At 37.3% G+C, this 20889-nt stretch overlaps 1 protein-coding gene across 1 annotated transcript in view; it reads left to right on the top strand.

Annotated features, from left to right (window-relative positions):
- The window catches only part of WBP2NL (WBP2 N-terminal like), a 40572-nt gene that overhangs the window by 5174 nt on the left and 14509 nt on the right, over positions 1-20889 (top strand). The window contains exons 2-5 of the mRNA XM_058568247.1: positions 9522-9630; positions 9891-10032; positions 10229-10321; positions 14507-14617. Of these exons, the coding sequence (XP_058424230.1) occupies positions 9522-9630; positions 9891-10032; positions 10229-10321; positions 14507-14617 (455 nt within the window). The remainder of the gene's footprint in view (positions 1-9521; positions 9631-9890; positions 10033-10228; positions 10322-14506; positions 14618-20889) is intronic.

Here is a 20889-nt window from a genome sequence, read left to right as displayed (position 1 = left end):
TCATTATGTAATGTCCTCCTTTGTCTCTTGTAACAGTTTTTTTTTTTTTTAAGATTTTTATTTATTTATTTTTCCCCCAAAGCCCCAGTAGATAGTTGTCTGTCATAGCTGCACATCCTTCTAGTTGCTGTATGTGGGACGCGGCCTCAGCATGGCCGGAGGAGCGGTGCGTGGGTTCACACCTGGGATCCGAACCCGGGCCGCCGGCAGCCGAGTGCACACACTTAACCGTTAAGCCACAGGGCCGGCCCTTGTAACAGTTTTGTTTTTTTTTTAATTTAAAGTCTGTTTTGTCTGATATTATTAGGAGAGCCACTCCTGCTCTCTTTTGGTTACCATTTGCAGGGAATATCTTTTTCCATCTTTTTACTTTTAGCCTATGTGTGTCCTTAGATCTAAAGTGAGTCTCTCGTAGACAGCATATAGTTGGATCCTAAGTTGTTCATCTTTTGATGGAGCGTTCAAATATCAGAACCATTTCTCTTTAGTTAGGAGCCTACTTACAAATTGTAAATAAAAAGTGTGCAAAATCTTTGTGTATTTAGTATCTGGAACTTAGGGCTCAATGAATGATAAGTACATTAACTCAGATTCAGTTGATTAACTATTGGAGCTTGAACTTTTGCCTGAGGTTCTAGTTAGTGTTGGCAGGATAGTATTTGATAGCCTTAGCTAAATGGTGCTGTGAATTTTTTTTCTGAAGTTTTTACCCCTTTCTTAGAAATCTGTTCTTTCTAAATTATAATGTTTACCAATATGGTGAAAAATCATTCTTTGTTTCACTGTACTACACTTTCATTGAATTTTTGCAATCAATATTCCATCCTTGTAGGACAGTGGTTCTCAGTCTGGGACGATTTTGCCCCCAGGAGACATTTTTGGTTTTCACAATTAGGGGCGTGCTGCTGGTGTTTGGTGGGTAAAGGCTAGGGATGCTGCTAAACAATCTACAATGCACAACATAGCCTCCCAAACAACAAATAATTATCCAACGCAAAGATTGAGAAACCCTGTGTAGAAGATGCCAACCCAAGGATTTGTCAGAAAGGAATTGCTAGAGTACTCCTTCCCCCTGAACATTTCAACATGTTTAGAGCCAAATTTATGTCCCCACTCCCCAGTAAACTTCTTTTTCTGATTTCCCTATTTCTTTGGAGGCAAAGGTCACCTTTGATTTCTCATGATCTTTTTGTCTCCCAAATCCAATGAGTTACCGAGCTCAGGATACTTTCTTCACAGTCTTTTAAATTAAATTTATTTTTTTATTGAGGTTTCACACAATCTATAAACTCACTTTTTTTGATTGAGGTAAAATTCACATAACGTAAAATTTTCCATTTTAAGGTGTACAATTAAGTGGCTTTTAATATATTCACAATATCATGCAATCATCACCATTACCTAATTGCAGAACATTTTCATCACCCCAGAAGAAACCGTGTAACCATTAAGCAGTTACTCCCCATTTTTCACTCAACCCAGCTCCTGACATCCACCAATCAATTGGCTTTCTCCCTCTATGGATTTGCCTGTTCTGGACATCTCATATAAATGGGCTTATACAATATGTGGCTTTTTGTGTCGGGCCTTTACTTAGCATAATATTTTCAAGGTTCATCCATATTGTAGCATGTGTCAGTACTTCATTTATTTTTATGGCTGAATAATATTCCATTTCATGGATATACCAAAGTTGTGTGGCCATTCATCAGTTGGGTTGTTTTCAGTTTTTGGCTATTATGAATAATGCTGCTTTGTACATTTGCGTACAAGTTTTGTGTAGACATGTATTTTCATTTCTCTTGGGTATATACGTAAGAGTGGAATTGCTGGGCCATATGGTGATTCTATGTTTGACTTTTGTTGTGAGGCAGATTAGCCCTGAGCTAACATCGGTTGCCAATCCTCCTATTTTTTGCTGAGGAAGATTGGCCCTGGGCCAACATCCATGCCCATCTTCCTTTACTTTACATGGGATGCTGCCACAGCATGGCTGGACGAGCAGTGTGCCGGTCTGCGCCCGGAATCCGAACCTGCAAAGCCCAGGCCGCTGAAGCAGAGCATGCAAACTTAACTGCTATGCCACCGGGCCGGCCCCTAATTTTTTGGGGAACTGCCAAACTGTTTTCCATAGCAGCTGCACCACTTTTCATTCCCACCAGTGATATATGAGAGTTCTGGTTTCTCCAGATCTTTGCTAGCATTTGTTATTTTTCCATTTTAAAAAATAATCATAGCCATCCAGTTGGTGTGAAGTGCTATGATTTTGATTTGTGTTTCCCTAATGGCAAATGATGTTGAGCATTATTCATATGCTTATTGGCCATTATTTATTTACTTTGGAGAAATGTCTGCTCAAGTCCTATGCCTATTTTTAAATTGGGTTGTCTTTTCGTTGTTGAATTGTAAGAATTCTGTATATATTCTAGATATTAAATCCTTAGCAGATATAAGATTTGCAGATATTTTCCCCATTTTTTGGGCTGTCTTTTCAATTTTATAGTGTACTTTAATGCAGAAAAGTTTCTAATTTTGGTGAAGTCCAATTTATCTATTTTTTCTTTTATTACTTATGCTTTTAGTGTTATAGTTAAGAAACAGTTGCCTAAGACAAGGTCATTAAGTTTTGCACCTATCTTTCCTTCTAATAGTTTTATAGTTTTAGCTTTTACATTTAGGTCTTTGATCCATTTTGAACTTATTTCTGTATATGGTGTGAGGTAGGGGTCCAAATTCATTCTTCTGCAATGTGGATATCAAGCTGTCCCACCACCATTTGTTGAAAAGACTATTTTTCCTCATTGAATGGTCTTGGAACCTTTGTCAAAAATCAGTTGACCATAGATGTTTGAGTTTATTTCTGGACTCTCAGTTCTGTTCTATTTATCTATATGTCTATCCTAATACCAAGAACATGCAGTTTGATTATTGTAGCTTTTAGTAACTTTTGAAATCAGGAAGTGTGAGTCCTCCAAATTTGTTCTTCTTTTTCAAGATTGTTTTGGCTATTTGGGGTCCCTTGCAATTCCATATGAATTTCAGGATCAATTTGTCCATTCCTGCAGAAAAGCAGTTAGAACTTTGATAGCAATTGTGTGGAATCACTAGATCAATTTGGAGGAGTATTGCCATCTTAATATTAATTTTTTTCAGTCCATAAACATAGGATGTCTTTTCATTTATGTAGGTCCTTAAAATTTTTCAGCAGTGTTTTGTAGTTTACAGTGTGCAAGTTTTGTATCTCCGTGGTTAAATTTGTTCCTGAGTATTTTATTCTTTTGGATACGAATGTCAATGGAATTGTTTTCTTAATTTCATTTTGATTGATACTTGCATAAAACATGATTGATTTCATTTTGATTGATACTTGTATAAAAAATGCAACTGAATTTTGTATGTTGCTCTTGTATCCTACAACTTTGCTGAACTCATTATCTCTAGTTCTGTGTGTATGTGTATGTGTGTGTTCTTTAGGATTTTCTATGTGTGAGATCATGTCATCTTCAAATAGAGATAGTTTTACTTCTTTTCCAATGACGAATGCATTATATTTCTTGTTCTTGCCTATTTGCCCTGGCTAGAACCTCAAGTACAGTATTGAGTGGAAGTGGCAATTCCACAAATCTTTGACTTGTTCCTGATCTTAGGTGGAAAGCTTTCAGTTTTTCAAAATTAAGTATGATGTTACCTGTGGGTTTTTCATAAATGCCTTTTATCAGGTTGAGGACGTTCCTTTTATTCCTAACTTGTTGAGTTTTTTTTTTTTTTTTACCTTAAAGAGTGTTGGATTTTGTCAAATGCGCTTTTTTCCTTCATTCTATTTATATGGTATATTACCAGAATAATTAATTAATTACCATACCATTGATTGATTTTCATATGTCGAACCTCCCTTCCATTCCTAGTATAAATCTCATTTGTCATGGTGTATACTTTTAATATGCCACTGGATTTGGTTATTTAGTATTTTGTTGAGTATTTTTGCATCTATATTTATGAGATATTGTTCTCTAGTTTTCTTTTGTTGTGATTCCTTTGTTTGGCTTTGGTATAAGGGTAATACTGGCTCATAGAATGAGTTAGAAAATGTTCTCTTCTCTTCAATTTTTTGAAAGAGTTTAAGAAGGGCTGGTGTTAATTCTTCTTTAATGTTTGGAGAATATTCCAATAAAACCATCTGATCCTGGGCTTTTCTTGTTGGAAGTTTTTAAATTACTTATTCAGTCTCTTTACTTGTTAGAAGTCTATTCAGATTTTCTTTCTTCTTTAGTCAATTTTAGTAGTTTGTTTCTGGGAATTTGTCCATTTCATCTAGGTCATCAAATTTGTTGGCATCTAATTGTTCATACGTTCTCTTATAATCCTTTTTATTTCTGTAAAGTCTATGATAATGTTCCCACTTTCATTCCTAATTTTAGTAATTTGGGTTTTCTCTCTTTTTTCTTGGTCTAGCAAAAGGTAGATCAATTTTGTTGATTTTCTCAAAAAATTAAGTTTTGGTTTCATTGATTCTCTCTATTGTTTTTCTGTTCTTTATTTCATTTATCTCCACTGTAATCTTTATTATTTCCTTCCTAGTAAGCTTTGGATTTAGTTTGCTCTTGCTTTTCTAGTACCCTAAGGTAGAAGGTTAGATTATTGATTTGAAATCCCTTTCTTTTTTTAAATGTAGGCATTAAAGCTATAAATTTCCCTCTTAAGCACTGCTTTTGCTATATCTCAAAGTTTTGGTATGTGTGTTTTCATTTTCATTCATCTTAAAGTATTTTCTAAATTCCCATGTGTTTCTTCTTTGACCCACTGGTTGTTTAAGAGTGTGTTGTTTAATTTCCACATATTTGTTAATTTACCAGATTTCATTGTTATTATTTCTAATTTCATTCCATTGTGGTCAGAAAAGATACTTTGTGTGATTGCAGTCTTTGTAAATTTAGTGAGACTTGTTTTGTGGCCTAACATATGGTCTGTGCTGGAGAATGTTCCATGTGCACTTGAGAAGAATGTATGTTCTATCTTTATAGGTGGAGTGTCCTTATATGTTAGGTCTAGTTGAGTTTTGTTAGGTGCATCCATGTTTATAATTATTAAGTCTTTTTTGATGATTGGCCCTTTTATAATTGTGTAAGATTCTTCTTTGTCTCTTGTAATAATTTTTGTCTTCAAGTGTGTTTTTTTCTGATATTATTATAGCCACTTCAGTCCTCTTTTGGTTACTTTTGATGGAATATCTTTTTTTATCCTTTCATTTTTAACATATTTATGTCTTTGGGGCTCAAGTGAGTCTTTTATAGACAGTATACAGTGGTATCATGTTTTTTAAAAAATATATTTTACCAGTCTCTGACTTTTAATTGGAGAGTTTAGTCCATTTACATTTAATGTAATTATTGGTAAGGAAGGACTTAACTTCTGCTCTTTTGCTATTTGTTTTCTATATGTCTTATATCATTTTTGTTCCTCAGTTCTTCCATTAGTGCCTCCTTTTGTGTTTAATAGATATTTTCTAGTGTACCATCTTGATTCCCTCCTCGTTTCTTTTACTGTATATATTTTAGTTATTTTCTTTGTGGTTGCCCTGCAGATTACATTTAACATCTTAATTTATAACAAGCTAGTTCAAATTAATACCGATTTAGTTTCAGTTGTATGCAAAAACTTTGCTCCTATGTAGTTCTGCCCCCTTTATATTGTTATTGTCACAAATTACATCTTTATACATTGTGTACCCATCACTGTTGATTTATAATTATTGTTTTATACAGTTGTCTTTTGTTGTTGTTGTTGTTGAGGAAGATTTGCCCTGAGCTAAGATCTGTTGCCAATCTTCCTGTTTCTTTTTTGCTTGAGGAAGATTCACCCTGAGCTAACATCTGTGCCAGTCATCCTCTATTTTATATGTTGGTTGCTGCCACAGCATGGCTGCTGATGAGTGGTGTAGGTCTGCGCCCGGGAACTGAACCTGGGTCACTGAAGCAGAGCATTTGGAACTTAATTACTAGGCCACGGGTCCAGTCCCTACACAGTTGTCTTTTAAATCATATAGGAAGAAATGAGGAGTTCCAAACCAAAAATACATTATTACTGACTTTAATATTTACCTATGTAGTTATCTTGACCAATGTTCTTTATTTTTTTGTGTAGATTTGATTTACTGTCTAGTATCTTTTTACTTCAGGCTGAAGGATTTCCTTTAGCATTTCTTATAGTTCAGGTCTACTAGTGATAAATTCTCTCAGTTTTTGTTTATTTGGTAATGTTTTAATTTCCTCTAAAATTTTGAAGGATAGTTTTGCCAGATATAGAATTCTTGGTTGACAGAATTTTTTTCCTTTTAGCACTTTGAATATGTCATTCCACCATCCCCCACCTCCATAGTTTCTAATGAGAAGTTGGTTGTTTGTCTTATTGAGGATTGCTGGTGCATGATGATTCACTTCTCTTGCTGCTTTCAAGATTCTCTGTATTTGCCTTTCAACAGTTTGATTATAATGTACCTTAGTGTGGATTTCTTTGAGTTTATTCTACTTGGAGTTGAGCTTGGAGGTGCAGATTCTTGTCTTTCATTAAATTTGGCAAGTTTTTGGCCATTATTTCTTCAGGTAGTCTTTACGCGTGTTTTTTTCCTCTCCTCTCCTTCTGGCACTCCCATTATGCATATGTTAGTATGCTTGATCATATCCCACAGGTCTGTTAGACTCTGTTCATTTTTCTTCATTCTTTATTTTTCTGTGACTGTGGTAGTAACTGTTATTCTCAACTGACCTATCTTCAAGTTCACTGATTTCTTTCTTCTGCCTGCTGAAATCTGCCATTGAGCTCCCCAATATTGAATTTTTCATTTCAGTTATTGTAATCTTCAACTCCAGAATTTGTATTTGGTTCCTTTTTATAATTTCTATCTCTTTATTGATATTCTCTACTTTGAGACATTGTTCTCATTCTTTCCTTTAGTTATTTAGACATGATTTCCTTTAACTCTTTGAGTATACCTAAAACAGTCCATTTAAAGTCTATGTCTAGTTAATCCAATGTCTGTTCTAAGGGGCAGTTTCTATTAATTTCTTTTTCTCCTGTTTGCAGAAGAAGTTTGGGCCATACTTTCTTGTTTCTTTGCATGCCTCATGATTTTTTGTTGAAAACTCTACATTTTGAATGTTATAAGTTGGCTACTCTGGAAATCAGATTCTCTCTCTTCCTCAGGTTATATTGTTGCTGCTTGTTGTAGTTATTGTTTATTGTTTAGTAGCTTTTCTGAACTATAAATTTTGTAAAGTTTATATTCTTTGTCATATGTAGCCACTGAAGTCTCTTTTATGTTAACTTAGTGGCCAACTAGTGACTTGACAATTTACTTACATGTCTGGAACCAAAAAAATAAGTATCTCCCAGCCTTTGCACATGGGCTCTATGTGTATATGTTGGAGCATGTCTTTATCACTCAGCCAGGCAGTTCACAATTCTGTGTTAGCTTTCACTTCCTGCTGGAGCAGAGCCTCATTGTCAGTCAGAGGTGAAAGTTTAGGGCCTTCTCAGGTTTCTTCTGAGCATGAACCCAGCCCTGGGCATGTATGCATGTGGCTTTCTAGATTCCCGTGAATATGTCAGAGCTTTTCAAGCCTTTATTCCCCCAAAGCATCTCATTCCCCAGCCTTTCCTCCCTAACTTTTCCATTTGTTTATTATTTGCACAAAATGTTATCCTTTGCTCCAGGAAGCAGCAATGAATTCAGTTGCCTTGAAATGTTTTTGACAAATGTACCCTGGGTAGTCACCTCAGTCCCGGGAGAGTTCTGAATTAGGCACACACCCTTTGAGCCAGTCCTTCAGGGAGCCACTAGACAGGTCAAAACAAACAACCACAATTCTTTGAGAATAAGGTCTGTTCTGCTCCCTTTGTACTTGGTACCTATATAAGAAACGTGAGTTTTTGTTTTCAAGGCTGTTGCCTAGTTGGGGAGTGGAGGATGGTACCAGGGTAAGTTAAAATACCACAAAGCTCTCTTATTGGATTCAGCTATTTTTTCTTGATTAAACATTCCCTGAGTTGCTATAAGCTTTTGATTAGATTCCAGAATTCTGGACTCACTTTTGGACTTCCCTATTCTACCATTTTTGCTGACATCCTGTATTTTCATAGTCTTTTAAAAAGCCCTGTTTATCCACACACCACCACCCTAGTTCCAGTTCTTATTACCTCACATCAAGACTTTTAAACTGGTCCCTCTTGTATACACCACTTCCTTGATCATGTCACTACCCTGCTGAGATAACTGCAGCTCACAGTTTCTCCTTACCTATCAAACAATGTCTCTAAATTCTAGTCCCAGCATGGCTTTCCAGTTTTATCTCACCATTCCTACCAACCTCACTTCCACGCTGTTTTGATGAATCTACACAGGTAGGCTACTCTCAAGTATGCAGTTTGCTTTCCACTGCATACCTTCATTGTTCCCTACCCTCACCTCTGCCTACTGAAACACTATTCATCTCTTAAGAATCAGCTGAAATTTCCCCCTTTCTATAAAGTCATTTCTAATTACTTCAACCAAAACTAATCCCTCCTTCCACTAAATTGCCATGACATTTTTGTGTCATTTATGTATGTCATATATTGCTTGCATTATTATTTGTATTCATGTTTTCATTCACTCATTCTTTCAATAAATATTTAGTAGCACCCACTGTTTGCTGGGGCTACAGTGGCAAAGAAGGCAGACATTGTCCCTAATGATCATTAGGGAAGACATTGAACAAATAAACACATATATATTATAATAATTACTAAGAAAGAAAAAAAACCCAAAAGTATTCTATGAGTGAGAATAGGATGAGTCCAAGTTTTTCAGGTTAAGAATGAGGGGAGAGAGGCTGGCCCGGTGGCGAAGCGGTTAAGTTTGTGCCCTCTGCTTCGGCGGCCTGGGGTTCGCAGGCTCAGATCTGGGGTGCGGACCGACACACTTGACTGCTTGTCAAGCCGTGCTGTGGCGGTGTCCCGTATAAAGTGGAGGAAGATGGGCATGGATGTTAGCCCAGGGCCAATTTTCCTCAGCAAAAAGAGGAGGATTGGCATCACATGTTATCTCAGGGCTAATCTTCCTCACAAAAAAAAAAAAGAGTGAGGGGAGAACATGACAGGCAGAGGGAACACATCAGAGGATTCTGGAGCACTCTGTGAACACCTTACCTTCTTTACCAAAGTCAAAGAAACACTTCCACTAGCACAGTGCTTTATACTTACTGCACAAGAAGTATAAGAATTAACAAATAAACATTAAGAACAGAAGTAGGTTTGATTAAAAAAAAAGAATCCAGTGGTAAAGAGGGAGAAGAATAAATGTGAATTGTTAGAGAACAAGATCATTTAAATTCCTTTCTATTTCAATAAAGTAGTAGTTGTAGTCGTAGTAGCAGCAGCTAACACTTATTGAGTGTTTACTCTGGGCTAGGAGCTGTGCTAAGGTCTTTCTGTGTGCCATTTTATATAACGTCTAAATTGTGTGCTGTCTGCCCTTTTTTCTGCAGTGTCTTGCAGCAGTGTCAGGATGTGGACCTCTCCTTCCCACAGCAACCAGGGGGATCCAATCTCTTTAGTGGTACAAAGAGGGGAACATTATTTCTCACTTCATACCGGGTAATTTCTACTTGTACTTTGATTTGATTAACTCTACATTTGTTTTCCTTAAAATGGAGAGAGGTTAAACATTGACTTTCAAAGTGTTTTAAAACATTTGTATTTTGAGATTTTCCGTGTTGAAGAGTGATGGAAGAAAATGGGTGGTGTTTCTCAATTGGGCCAGGATGCCAAAGCAGCCTTGACCTTACAATTACTCTTGTATGTCTCAATATCTGGACAAATTGCATTCCTTTCCCAAAGTTTTTTTCCTCTCTTAGGTGATCTTCGTGACTTCACACTCAGTCAGTGATCCCATGTTTTCTTTTATGATGCCATTCGATCTGATGAGTAACTGTACCGTTGAACAGCCAGTCTTTGCTGCCAACTACATTAAAGGGATCATTCGGGCAGCTCCAGATGGTAAGTGTTCCCCCTCAGAAATGTATTTTTTTCTCAAAAGCTTCCAGAAGGTTTAAGATTAAGACTTGGCTCATGTTGGAATTCAAACTAAAGCTGCCCTGCTTCTTTGCATAGTGCTTCTGTCAGTGTTTGTGGCAGTTCTTCTGTTGCCAGCTGTGCCCGCCTCTTAGTAAGTTTGTGCTATTTCTTTCCCCAGGTGGCTGGGAAGGACAGGCTACTTTTAAGTTAAGCTTCAGAAAAGGAGGTGCTATCCAGTTTGCCCAGTTGATGATGAAAGCTGCCTCTGCTGGTGAGTGGTAATGATAAAGATATTAAGCACTTTGAGGCCTATGAAACTGAAATAGAACTGTTACCCAGTCCAGATTTTCTAGCCTCTGTGGTCAGGCAGTTGGTAGTTACACATGTATTCAGCAGACATTTCCTAAGCCTACCTACTATGTGCCAAGTACTATACTACATGGTGGGAACACAAAGATTATTCAGTCCCTCCCTGAGTTTGCAATCTGGTGGGAGCTTAGAATCAGACACCTGAATGACTGCTTATACCTGATTGTCTTTTGTCCATCTAAATGCTGGTGTCATATATCATTGAATAGTCTCTTTTTCAGATCAGGGAGCCCCAGTTGCCTTAGCTCTTCTTCCCCTGGGATGCCTTTTTGGCTTCTCTCCTCTCTGGCTTTGCTGTCTTCTCTCTAGCTTTGCCTTTGCTTCTCTTAGGTTTAGTTCCTATCTTCCTTGAGAGGAGGGAAGAGGCACTGTCAGGCCTTACAGCCCTAATCCAATGGATGTGCCAGAAAATTCTTTCAAACTTTGAATACAAATAATATTTTTATGATATATTTTTATTCAGTCTAGCCTCACTTCATGCCCTTCATTCTCTCACCTTTTGTACTCCAATCCAGCTAGACTTCTTTGTACCTTGTTCTCTCATCTCTGAGCCTGCATGCTATTTGCAGTCTGGAATGCTCTTCTCCTTTCTCCCTTGCCTTCCATCCCCAACTCCAATCTAGTTGAGACAAACAAAATTTAGTAGAGACAGACATATGCAAATACATTATCCTGTCTCAGGGCATGTGCTGTAATAGAGGCATGAACAAAGTGCTGGGGACACACGGAAGGATGGAGTGAAGTTTCTAGCTTAGAAGACTGGCTGGATCATGATGCTGTAAACCATGGTCAAAAATATAGGAGACAGTCTAAGTTGGAAAGGAAATAAGTTCAATTTTAGACATAATAATACTAGCTAACATTATTGAATACTTACCATATACTGGGCAATGTTCCAAGCCCTTTACGTGTGTCAGTGTATTTAATCCTCACAAAAACCTTATGATGTAGGTGCTATCATTATCTTCAATTTATAGCTGGGGAAACTGAATCAGTGATGGTTATATAATTTACCAAGGCTATTTAGTTAGCAAGTGATGGAGCGGGAATTTGAACCCTAAACCTATTCTTTCTCTTTTAAACTTTTTATTTCGACAAAAAAAATCAAATTTATAGAAAAGTTGCAACAATATTACAATGAACTCCCATGGATCCTTCATCTAGATTCACCCATTATTAGCATTTTCCCACATTTGCTTTATGTTTTTCTTTTTTTGCTTTCATTTTCACTGAACTATTTGAGAGTAAGACACAAAGATCATTTCCTTCATTTCTAAATATTCAAGTGTGTGTCTCCTAAGAACAAGGGCATTCTCTTATCTAACCTCAGTATGTTTATCAAATTCAGAAAATTTAACATTGAAATAATACTATTATTTAATGTATAGTTTATATTCAAATTCAGATGATTGACTCATTACTGTTCCTAATTTTAATAGCACTTTTTTTTTCCCAATCCAGGATCTAATCCCAGATAACACATTGAATTTAGTTGTCCTATTTCTTTGGTCTCCTTCAATCTGGACTCAGCCTTTCTTTGTCTTTCATGATATTGACATTTTAAAAAGAATACTGGCTTATTGTTTTGTAGACTGGCCCTTAATTTGGGTTTGTCTGTTTCCTCATGATTATATTCAGGTCATGCATTTTGGCAGGAATACTCTGTAAGGGATGTTGTGTCCTTCTGAGTCTCCACTCTTAACCTCTGCACTGTATTAAGTGTGAGGTACATGGTAATGCTAGAGGCCAGTGGACATTCAGCTTGGAGCTCCAAAGATGAACTGTATCTAGAGACTGATTTGGAAATCCTCAGCACACAGGTCATCTCTGGAGCTATGTGAGTGATAGGCTCATTCAGTGAATTAAGGATGGCATTCCAAGGGTCCTCAACATTTAAGGTATGGGCAGAGAGGAGTGACCTGCCATGAAGACTGAGAAGGGGCTGACTGAGAGGTAGGAGGAGAATCAAGTGTTTATTGTCCCAGAAGTCAAGGGAGGAGAAAGTTTCAAGCAATACTGGGTAGTCATCTGTGTCAGCTACAGCAGAGATGTTTGGGAAAATAAAGACTGAAAAATGTGCATTGCATGTGGAAATTTGAGTTTGTTGGTGGTCTTAGCAAGAGAGATTTCAGTGAAATGCTGGAGAAGAAAGGTGGTGGAAGAGCCAATTTATAGGAAGTTGAGTACGAAAATTTTTTAGAATTACCTTTAATTATAGAGTGCAAAGATAGAAAGGCCAAGGAGTTCACAAACCGTACCCAACTGAGGGCTCTTCATGGTCCAGAGGGCAGACAGCATCTGGAAGCCTGACACTGGATAACATGATGTCTTGGCAGACAGAGGGGGTACAGCTATGGGAATTTGCTACAGATGTCTGGGGAACTGAGGACAATGGCTAGGTCTTGAATTCACTCTTATTTTTACCCTCACAGTACTCAGTGGGGCTTATTTTTAGGATTAGGGGCTAAGGGTCAGGCAACTTCAGGGGACCCTCTTTGTGTTCTTATAAGTTCTGCTTCTTGGCCTGCAAAGCTAGGTTTGGAGTTCCAGTAGTCGCACAGCCCCTTGGAAAGGATTTAGGCAACTTATATGAACTTTTCCCAAAGTCTGGAACTGCTCCGGGTCTGATTATATCATGGCTTAGGTGTGAGAACCTACCCCTGCTCCCCCAGCAAGAGTCAGGGCTTGTGAGATGGGCTTCCTTGAGGCCCTTGGAATTAACTACTCATCATGCTTCATGATCTGATTGTTTGACCAGGAAAGATTTCCTTCCCCTCTGCTGAGTTGATTTGTCAGAGCTCTTTGATTTATTTATAATATATATAATATATTATATATATTTTGACAAATATATATCAAATACCTATTGTGTGCCAAATGCTAGGCAAGATGATTGAGAATACAACAGTGAATAAGACATACATAGTCCCTGCCTTTGTTAAACTTACAGTCTTGTGAGAGTCATATAAGAAATACACGAACATGTAAGTGAATAAAATAATTACTTCTGGCAAAGGATACTAATAGGATATTGAAAAGAAGAGTGAAAGGGGTAAGGAGGACAACTTCAGATTTATAGTGAATTAGTTAAGATAATGCTAGTATTGAAACAGATAAACCCCAAATTATCAATGGCTTAAAGACAATAGATATTAGTGCTTATGTAAAGGCCAATCAGCAGGGGTAAAAGGGAGTTCTGTTCCACATAGGCCTTCAGGGGCTCAGGGTAATAGAGGCTCTGCCATCTTTAACACATGGCTTCCATGGCCTCTTTGGATAGCCAGCAGAGAGGAGAAGAGAGTAAATATGTCACCTGGGAAGTTTTCATGGGCCAGGCCTGGAAGTGGTGTGTATTACTTATGGTCATATGCCATAGGTCAGAAATTAGTGTGGTAGGCTGATAATGGCTCCAGAAGATATATCCATGTCTAATCCTCAGAACCTGTGAATGTTACCTTATTTGTAAAAAGAATCTTTGCAGATGTAATTAATTTAACGATCTTGAGAGGAGGAGATTAGCCTGGATTATCCAGGTGGGTCCCAAATGCCATCACAAGTGTCCTTATGAGAGAGATGCAGAGGGAGACAAACAAACAGAAGTGCTTTCTTCTGTACCACATTGCCGTTACATTGGTCTTCAATGGATGTATCTTGCCAACTTGATAGAATCCTCATTTGGAAATTTTTTCTGAATACCTCTTCTGGTAGGGACTATGAAGGCAGGATTCTTTGGAAGAGACAATAATGCTGGGAAAAGTAGAAGGCAGCAGGAAAAGAGCTTAGAGGACAGGACATTGTAGACATCACTCATTCATAGGTTCTCCATGAGTTGGAGCTGACTTGATGGCACATAACAACAATGCTAGGCCCTGAATAAGCACAGGCAAATAAGACACAATCTCTGCCCTCAAGAAGCATACAGTTTAGGACAAGCGTGGTGTATATTTTTTTATCTTGTATCCTGGGAGCATTGTTGGACACATATGAAGGGCAGGGTTAATACTCTGTTAATTATTTGGTTGATATCTCTTGTACATATGACTTAAAAGAATTAAAGAGTCCCATTTTGCTAAACTTGTCTTCTCAGCTGCCAGAGGAGTTCCACTTACAAGTATAAATTACTGGTTCGGTGCTCCAGGACTGTATGTAGTCACCGGGCAGGGAAGCATGGTGTGCACCCAACGGATGCCTTGTCCAGGTAAGGTTTGGCAGGGAGGTTCTTCCTGGGCGATGGAAAAGTATGCCGCAGGCTCAAAGATCTAGTCACTGCTAGCTCGCCTCCAATTCTGCTGTAGGAGAAGCAGCACAAGTTTGGGGGTTGGAAAATGGTTGAGTCCATGACTTTACTTCCAGACTGAAACCTCCTGGCAAGTTAACAAGTGACCGGGCTTCAGTTTCAGGCTTACTTTTAACTATAACGTACAAACATGGAGCATACCTGGGCAACTCCCATTAGTGGGAACAGTCACTTCCTGCTTACAGCCTGAGCAGGAAACGTATGCTCCTGCCCACTTCCCCCTTCCCATTTTACACAAGCATAGCCACCATGCTTGTGCCATGCCCTTCAACCTCACGAAAGACTCCAGCCCTGAGCTGTATGCCCTATGCCCTTTAACAGTTGTGCCTGTCCACAGCTGCTGAGTCACATTCCTGGGAAGAACACGATAGATCAGTGATTCTCAAATGTGGTCCATAGTCTACTGGTGGGCCACAAAGGGTCTCCTAACAGGCTGCCAACGGACCCCAAAATGTGGGACCTTTCTTGAGTTCTCCTTAGAGCATGATGTGCATATCCATCAGCTTTTAGTTTTGTATACCACTGAAGGATGCTTATTTGTAACCTTAATAGCTACCTTAGTTTTTAAGGATTATTAAAATCTAATATTCAAAATCTAAAAGTAAGTGTTGCTAAGGTTTTATGAAAAATTTTTTTATTGAGTTGAAATTCGTATAACATACAATTAACCATTTTAAAATGTATAATTCAGTGCTTTTAGTGTATTCACTGTGCAACCATCAGCTCTTTCTAGTTTCAAAACTTTTCCATCACCCCATAAAAACAGTCCCTACCCACTAAGTAATCATTCTCCATTGTCTCCTCCCCACATCTCTCTCATCTGCTTTTTGTCTCTATGGATTTGCCTATTCTAAGTATATCATGTAAAAGGAATCACACAGCATGTGACGTTTTGTGTTTGGCTTATCTCACTTAGCATAATGTTTTCAAGTTCATCCAAGTTGTAGCATGTATCAGTACTTTATTCTTTTTGTGGCTGAATAATATTCCATTGTACATATGTACCACAATTTGTTTATCCATTCATCCATTGATGGAATTGGCTTGTTTCCACCTTTTGGCTATTATGAATAATAGCTGCTATAAAATGTAAACATTTGTATATAGGTTTCTGTGTGGACATATGTTTTCATTTCTCTGGGGTATATACCTAGGATTGGAATTATTGGGTCATTATGGTAATTCAATGTTTAACTTTTTGAGGAACCACTAAACTGCTTTCTACAGCAGCTGCACTATTTTATATTCCCACTAGCAATGTACAAGTTCCTATTTCTCCACATCCTTGTCAACACTTGTTATTTTCCTTTTTATTGTTGTTGTTTATGTTAAAGCCATCCAAGTGAGTGAGGTGGTCTCTGATTGTAGTTTTAATTTGCATTTCCTTAATGACCAATAATATTGAACATCTTTTCATGTGCTTGTTGGCCATTTGTATATCTTCTTTGGAGATATATCTATTGAAGTCCTTTGTCCATTTTTCACTTGGGTAAGTTCTTGTTGAGTTGTAAGAATTCTTTTTTTTTTTTTAATTTTTTGTTTATTGCAGTAACATTGGTTTATAACATTGTAAAAATTTCAGGTGTACATCATTATACTTCTATTTCTGCATAGATTACATCATGTTCACCACCAAAATACTAATTACAACCCCTCACCACACACATGTACCGAATTATCCCTTTCACCCTCCTCCCTTCCCCCTTCCCCTCTGGTAACCACCAATCCAATCTCTGTCCTTATGTGTTTGTTTATTGTTGTTATTATCTACTACTTAATGAAGGAAATCATACGGTATTTGACCTTCTCCCTCTGACTTATTTCACTTTGCATTATACCCTCAGTGTCCATCCATGTTGTCACAAATGGCTGGATTTCATTGTTTCTTATGGCTGAGTAGTATTCCATTGTGTATATATACCACATCTTCTTTATCCATTCGTCCCTTGATGGGCACTTAGGATGCTTCCAAGTCTTGGCTATTGTGAATAACGCTGCAATGAACACAGGGGTGCATGTACCTTTACGCATTGGTGTTTTCAAGTTCTTTGGATAAATACCCAACAGTGGAATAGCTGGATCATATGGTAGTTCTATCCTTGATTTTTTGAGGAAATACTGTTTTCCATAGTGGCTGCACCAGTTTGCACTCCCACCAGCAGTGTATGAGAGTTCCCTTCTCTCCACATCCTCTCCAACACATGTTGTTTCCTGTCTTGTTAATTATAGCCATTCTGACGGGCGTGAGGTGATATCTCATTGTAGTTTTGATTTGCATTTCCCTGATAGTGATTTTGAACATCTTTTCATGTGTCTATTGGTCATCTGTATATCTTCTTTGGAGAAATGTCTCGTCAGGTCTTTTGCCCATTTTTTAATTGGGTTGTTAGTTTTTTTGTTGTTGAGATGCATGTGTTCTTTATATATTTTGGAGATTAAGCCCTTATCAGATGTATGGTTTGCAAATATCTTCTCCCAATTGTTAGGTTGTCTTTTCGTTTTGTTGATGGTTTCCTTTGCTGTGCAGAAGCTTTTTAGTTTGATGTAGTCCCATTTGTTTATTTTTTCTATTGTTTCTCTTGCCCGGTCAGACATGGTGTTTGAAAAGATGTTGCTAAGACCGATGTCAAAGAGCGTACTGCCTATGTTTTCTTCTAGAAGTTTCACAGTTTCAGGTCTTCCATTCAAGTCTTTAATCCACTTGGAGTTAATTTTTGTGTATGGTGTAAGGTAAGGGTCTGTTTTCATTTTTTTGCATGTGGCTATCCAGTTTTCCCAACACCATTTGTTGAAGAGACTTTCTTTTCCCCATTGTATGTTCTCGGCTCCTTTGTCAAAGATTAGCTGTCCATAGATGTGTGGGTTTATTTCTGGGCTTTCGATTCTATTCCATTGATCTGTGTGTCTGTTTTTGTGCCAGTACCATGCTGTTTTGGTTACTATAGCTTTGTAGTATATTTTGAAATCAGGGAGTGTGATACCTCCAGCTTTGTTCTTTTTTCTCAGGATTCCTTTAGCTATTCGGGGTCTTTTGTTGTTCCATATAAATTTTAGGATTCTTTGTTCTATTTCTGTGAAAACTGTTGTTGGAACTTTGATAGGGATTGCATTGAATCTATAGATGGCTTTAGGAAGTATGGACATCTTAACTATGTTAATTCTTCCCATCCAAGAGCACGGAATATCTTTCCATTTCTTTGTGTCTTCTTCAATTTCTTTCAGAAATGTTTTATAGTTTTCGGTGTACAGATCTTTCACCTCTTTGGTTAAGTTTATTCCTAGATATTTTATTCTTTTTGTTGCAATTGTAAATGGGATGGTATTCTTAATTTCTCTTTCTGCTACTTCGTTGTTAGTGTACAGAAATGCAACTGATTTTTGTATGTTGATTTTGTATCCTATAACTTTACCGCATTTGTTTATTACTTCTAAAAGTTTTCTGGTGGATTCTTGAGGGTTTTCTGTATATAAAATCATGTCATCTGCAAATAGTGACAGTTTCACTTCTTCCTTTCCAATTTGGATCCCTTTTATTTCTTTCTCTTGCCTGATTGCTCTGGCTAGGACTTCCAGTACTATGTTAAATAGGAGTGGTGACAGTGGGCATCCTTGTCTGGTTCCTGTTCTTGGAGGGATAGCTTTCAGTTTTTCACCATTGGGGATGATATTAGCTGTGGGTTTGTCATATATGGTCTTTATTATGTTGAGGTACTTTCCTTCTATACCCATTTTATTCAGAGTTTTTATCATAAATGGATGCTGTATCTTGTCAAATGCTTTCTCTGCATCTATTGAGATGATCATGTGATTTTTATTCTTCATTTTATTAATGTGGTGTATTACGTTGATTGATTTGCGAATGTTGAACCATCCCTGCATACCTGGAATAAATCCCACTTGATCATGGTGTATAATCTTTTTAACATATTGTTGTGTGCGATTTGCTAGTATTTTGTTGAGGATTTTTGCATCGATGTTCATCAGTGATATTGGCCTGTAATTTTCTTTTTTTGTGTGTCCTTGTCTGGTTTTGGTATCAGGGTAATGTCAGCTTCGTAGAATGAGTTAGGGAGCTTCCCCCCCTCCTCAATTTTTTGGAAGAGTTTGAGAAGGATAGGTATTAAGTCTTCTTTGAATGTTTGGTAGAATTCACCAGGGAAGCCGTCTGGTCCTGGACTTTTATTTTTGGGGAGGTTTTTGATTACTGTTTCGATCTCCTTACTGGTGATTGGTCTATTCAAATTCTCTACTTCTTCTTGATCCAGTTTTGGAAGGTTGTATGATTCTAAGAATTTATCCATTTCTTCCAGATTGTTGAATTTGTTGGCATATAGCTTTTCATAGTATTCTCTTATAATCTTTTGTATTTCTGAGGTGTCTGTTGTAACCTCTCCTCTTTCATTTCTGATTTTACTTATTTGTGCCTTCTCTCTTTTTTTCTTGGTGAGTCTAGCTAAAGGTTTGTCAATTTTGTTGATCTTTTCAAATAACCAGCTCTTGGTTTTATTAATTTTTTCTATTTTTTTTTTGGTCTCTATTTCATTTATTTCTGCTCTGATTTTTATGATTTCCCTTCTTCTATTGATTTTGGGCTTTGTTTGTTCTTCTTTTTCCAGTTCCTTTAGGTGCATTGTTAGATTGTTTATTTGAGATTTTTCTTGTTTGTTGAGATAGGCCTGTATCGCTATAAACTTCCCTCTTAGAACCGCTTTTGCTGTATCCCATAAATTCTGGCATGTCGTATTTTCACTTTCATTTGTCTCCAGGTATTTTTTGATTTCTTCTTTGATTTCTTCGTTAACCCAGTCGTTGTTCAGTAGCATTTTGTTTAATCTCCACGTATTTGTGGCTTTTCTGATTTTCTTCCTATAGTTGATTTCTAGTTTCATACCGTTGTGGTCAGAAAAGCTGCTTGGTATTATTTCAATATTCTTAAATTTATGGAGACTTGTTTTGTGGCCTAATATGTGATCAATCCTGGAGAATGTTCCATGTGCATTTCAAAATAACATATATTCTTCAGTTTTTGGATGGAATGCTCTGTATATATCTACTAGGTCCATCTGTTCTAGTGTGTCATTTAAGGCCAATGTTTCCTTATTGATCTTCTGTTTGGATGATCTATCCGTTGGTGTAAGTGGAGTGTTAAAGTCCCCTACTATTATTGTGTTACTGTCTATTTCTGTTTTATGTCTGTTAATAATTGCTTTATATATTTAGGTGCACCTACATTGAGTGCGTAGATATTTACAAGTGTTATATCCTCTTGTTGGATTGTTCCCTTTATCATTATGTAATACCCTTGTCTCTTTTTACAGTTTTTGTTTTAAAGTCTATTTTGTCTGATATGAGTACTGCTACCCCAGCTTTCTTTTCATTGCCATTTGCGTGGAGTATCTTTTTCCATCCCTTCACTTTCAGTTTGTGAGTGTCTTTAGGTCTGAAGTGTGTCTCTTGTATGCAGCATATATATGGGTCTTGTTTTTTTATCCAGTCAGCCACCCTATGCCTTTTAATTGGAGCATTTAGTCCATTGACGTTTAAAGTAGCTATTGATAAGTATGTACTTACTGCCATTTTTTAACTTTTTTTTTTCCTCAGTGTTTTAGTAGTCCTTCTCTGTTCCTTTCTTCTTCTATACAGAATTGGTCACTTTAGTTTGACCTCTGTCTGAAAGCTGTACTCTTTAACTCCCCTCCTCCCTCCTTTTATGTTTTTGATATCATATCTAACCTCTTTTTTGTGCATTTGTATCCATTACATTTTTATCATGGAAATAGATAATTTTTCCTATTTGTGGTCTTCTCTTTTCCCCTTAAATCAGTCCCTTTAACATTTCTTGTAGCACTGGTTTCTTGGTGACAAACTCCTTTAATTTTTGCTTGTCTGGGAAATTTTTGATCTCTCCTTCCATTTTGAATGATAACCTTGCTGGGTAGAGTATTCTTGGCTGTAAGTTTTTTCCTTTTAGCACTTTAAATATATCGTGCCATTCTCTTCTAGCCTGTAAGGTTTCTGCTGAGAAGTCAGCTGATAGCCTTATGGGGTTTCCTTTGTATGTAACTTGACATTCTCTTGCGGCTTTTAGGATTCTCTCTTTATCTTTAATTCTGGACATTTTGATTATGATGTGTCTTGGTGTGGGCCTCTTTGGGTTTATCTTGTTTGGGGCT

Source organism: Diceros bicornis, chromosome 25 (assembly GCF_020826845.1).
Source record: "Diceros bicornis minor isolate mBicDic1 chromosome 25, mDicBic1.mat.cur, whole genome shotgun sequence".
NCBI classification, from domain to species: domain Eukaryota; kingdom Metazoa; phylum Chordata; class Mammalia; order Perissodactyla; family Rhinocerotidae; genus Diceros; species Diceros bicornis.
Note: the sequence above shows the minus strand (reverse complement) of the source record. Positions and strands in the feature narration are given on the sequence as shown.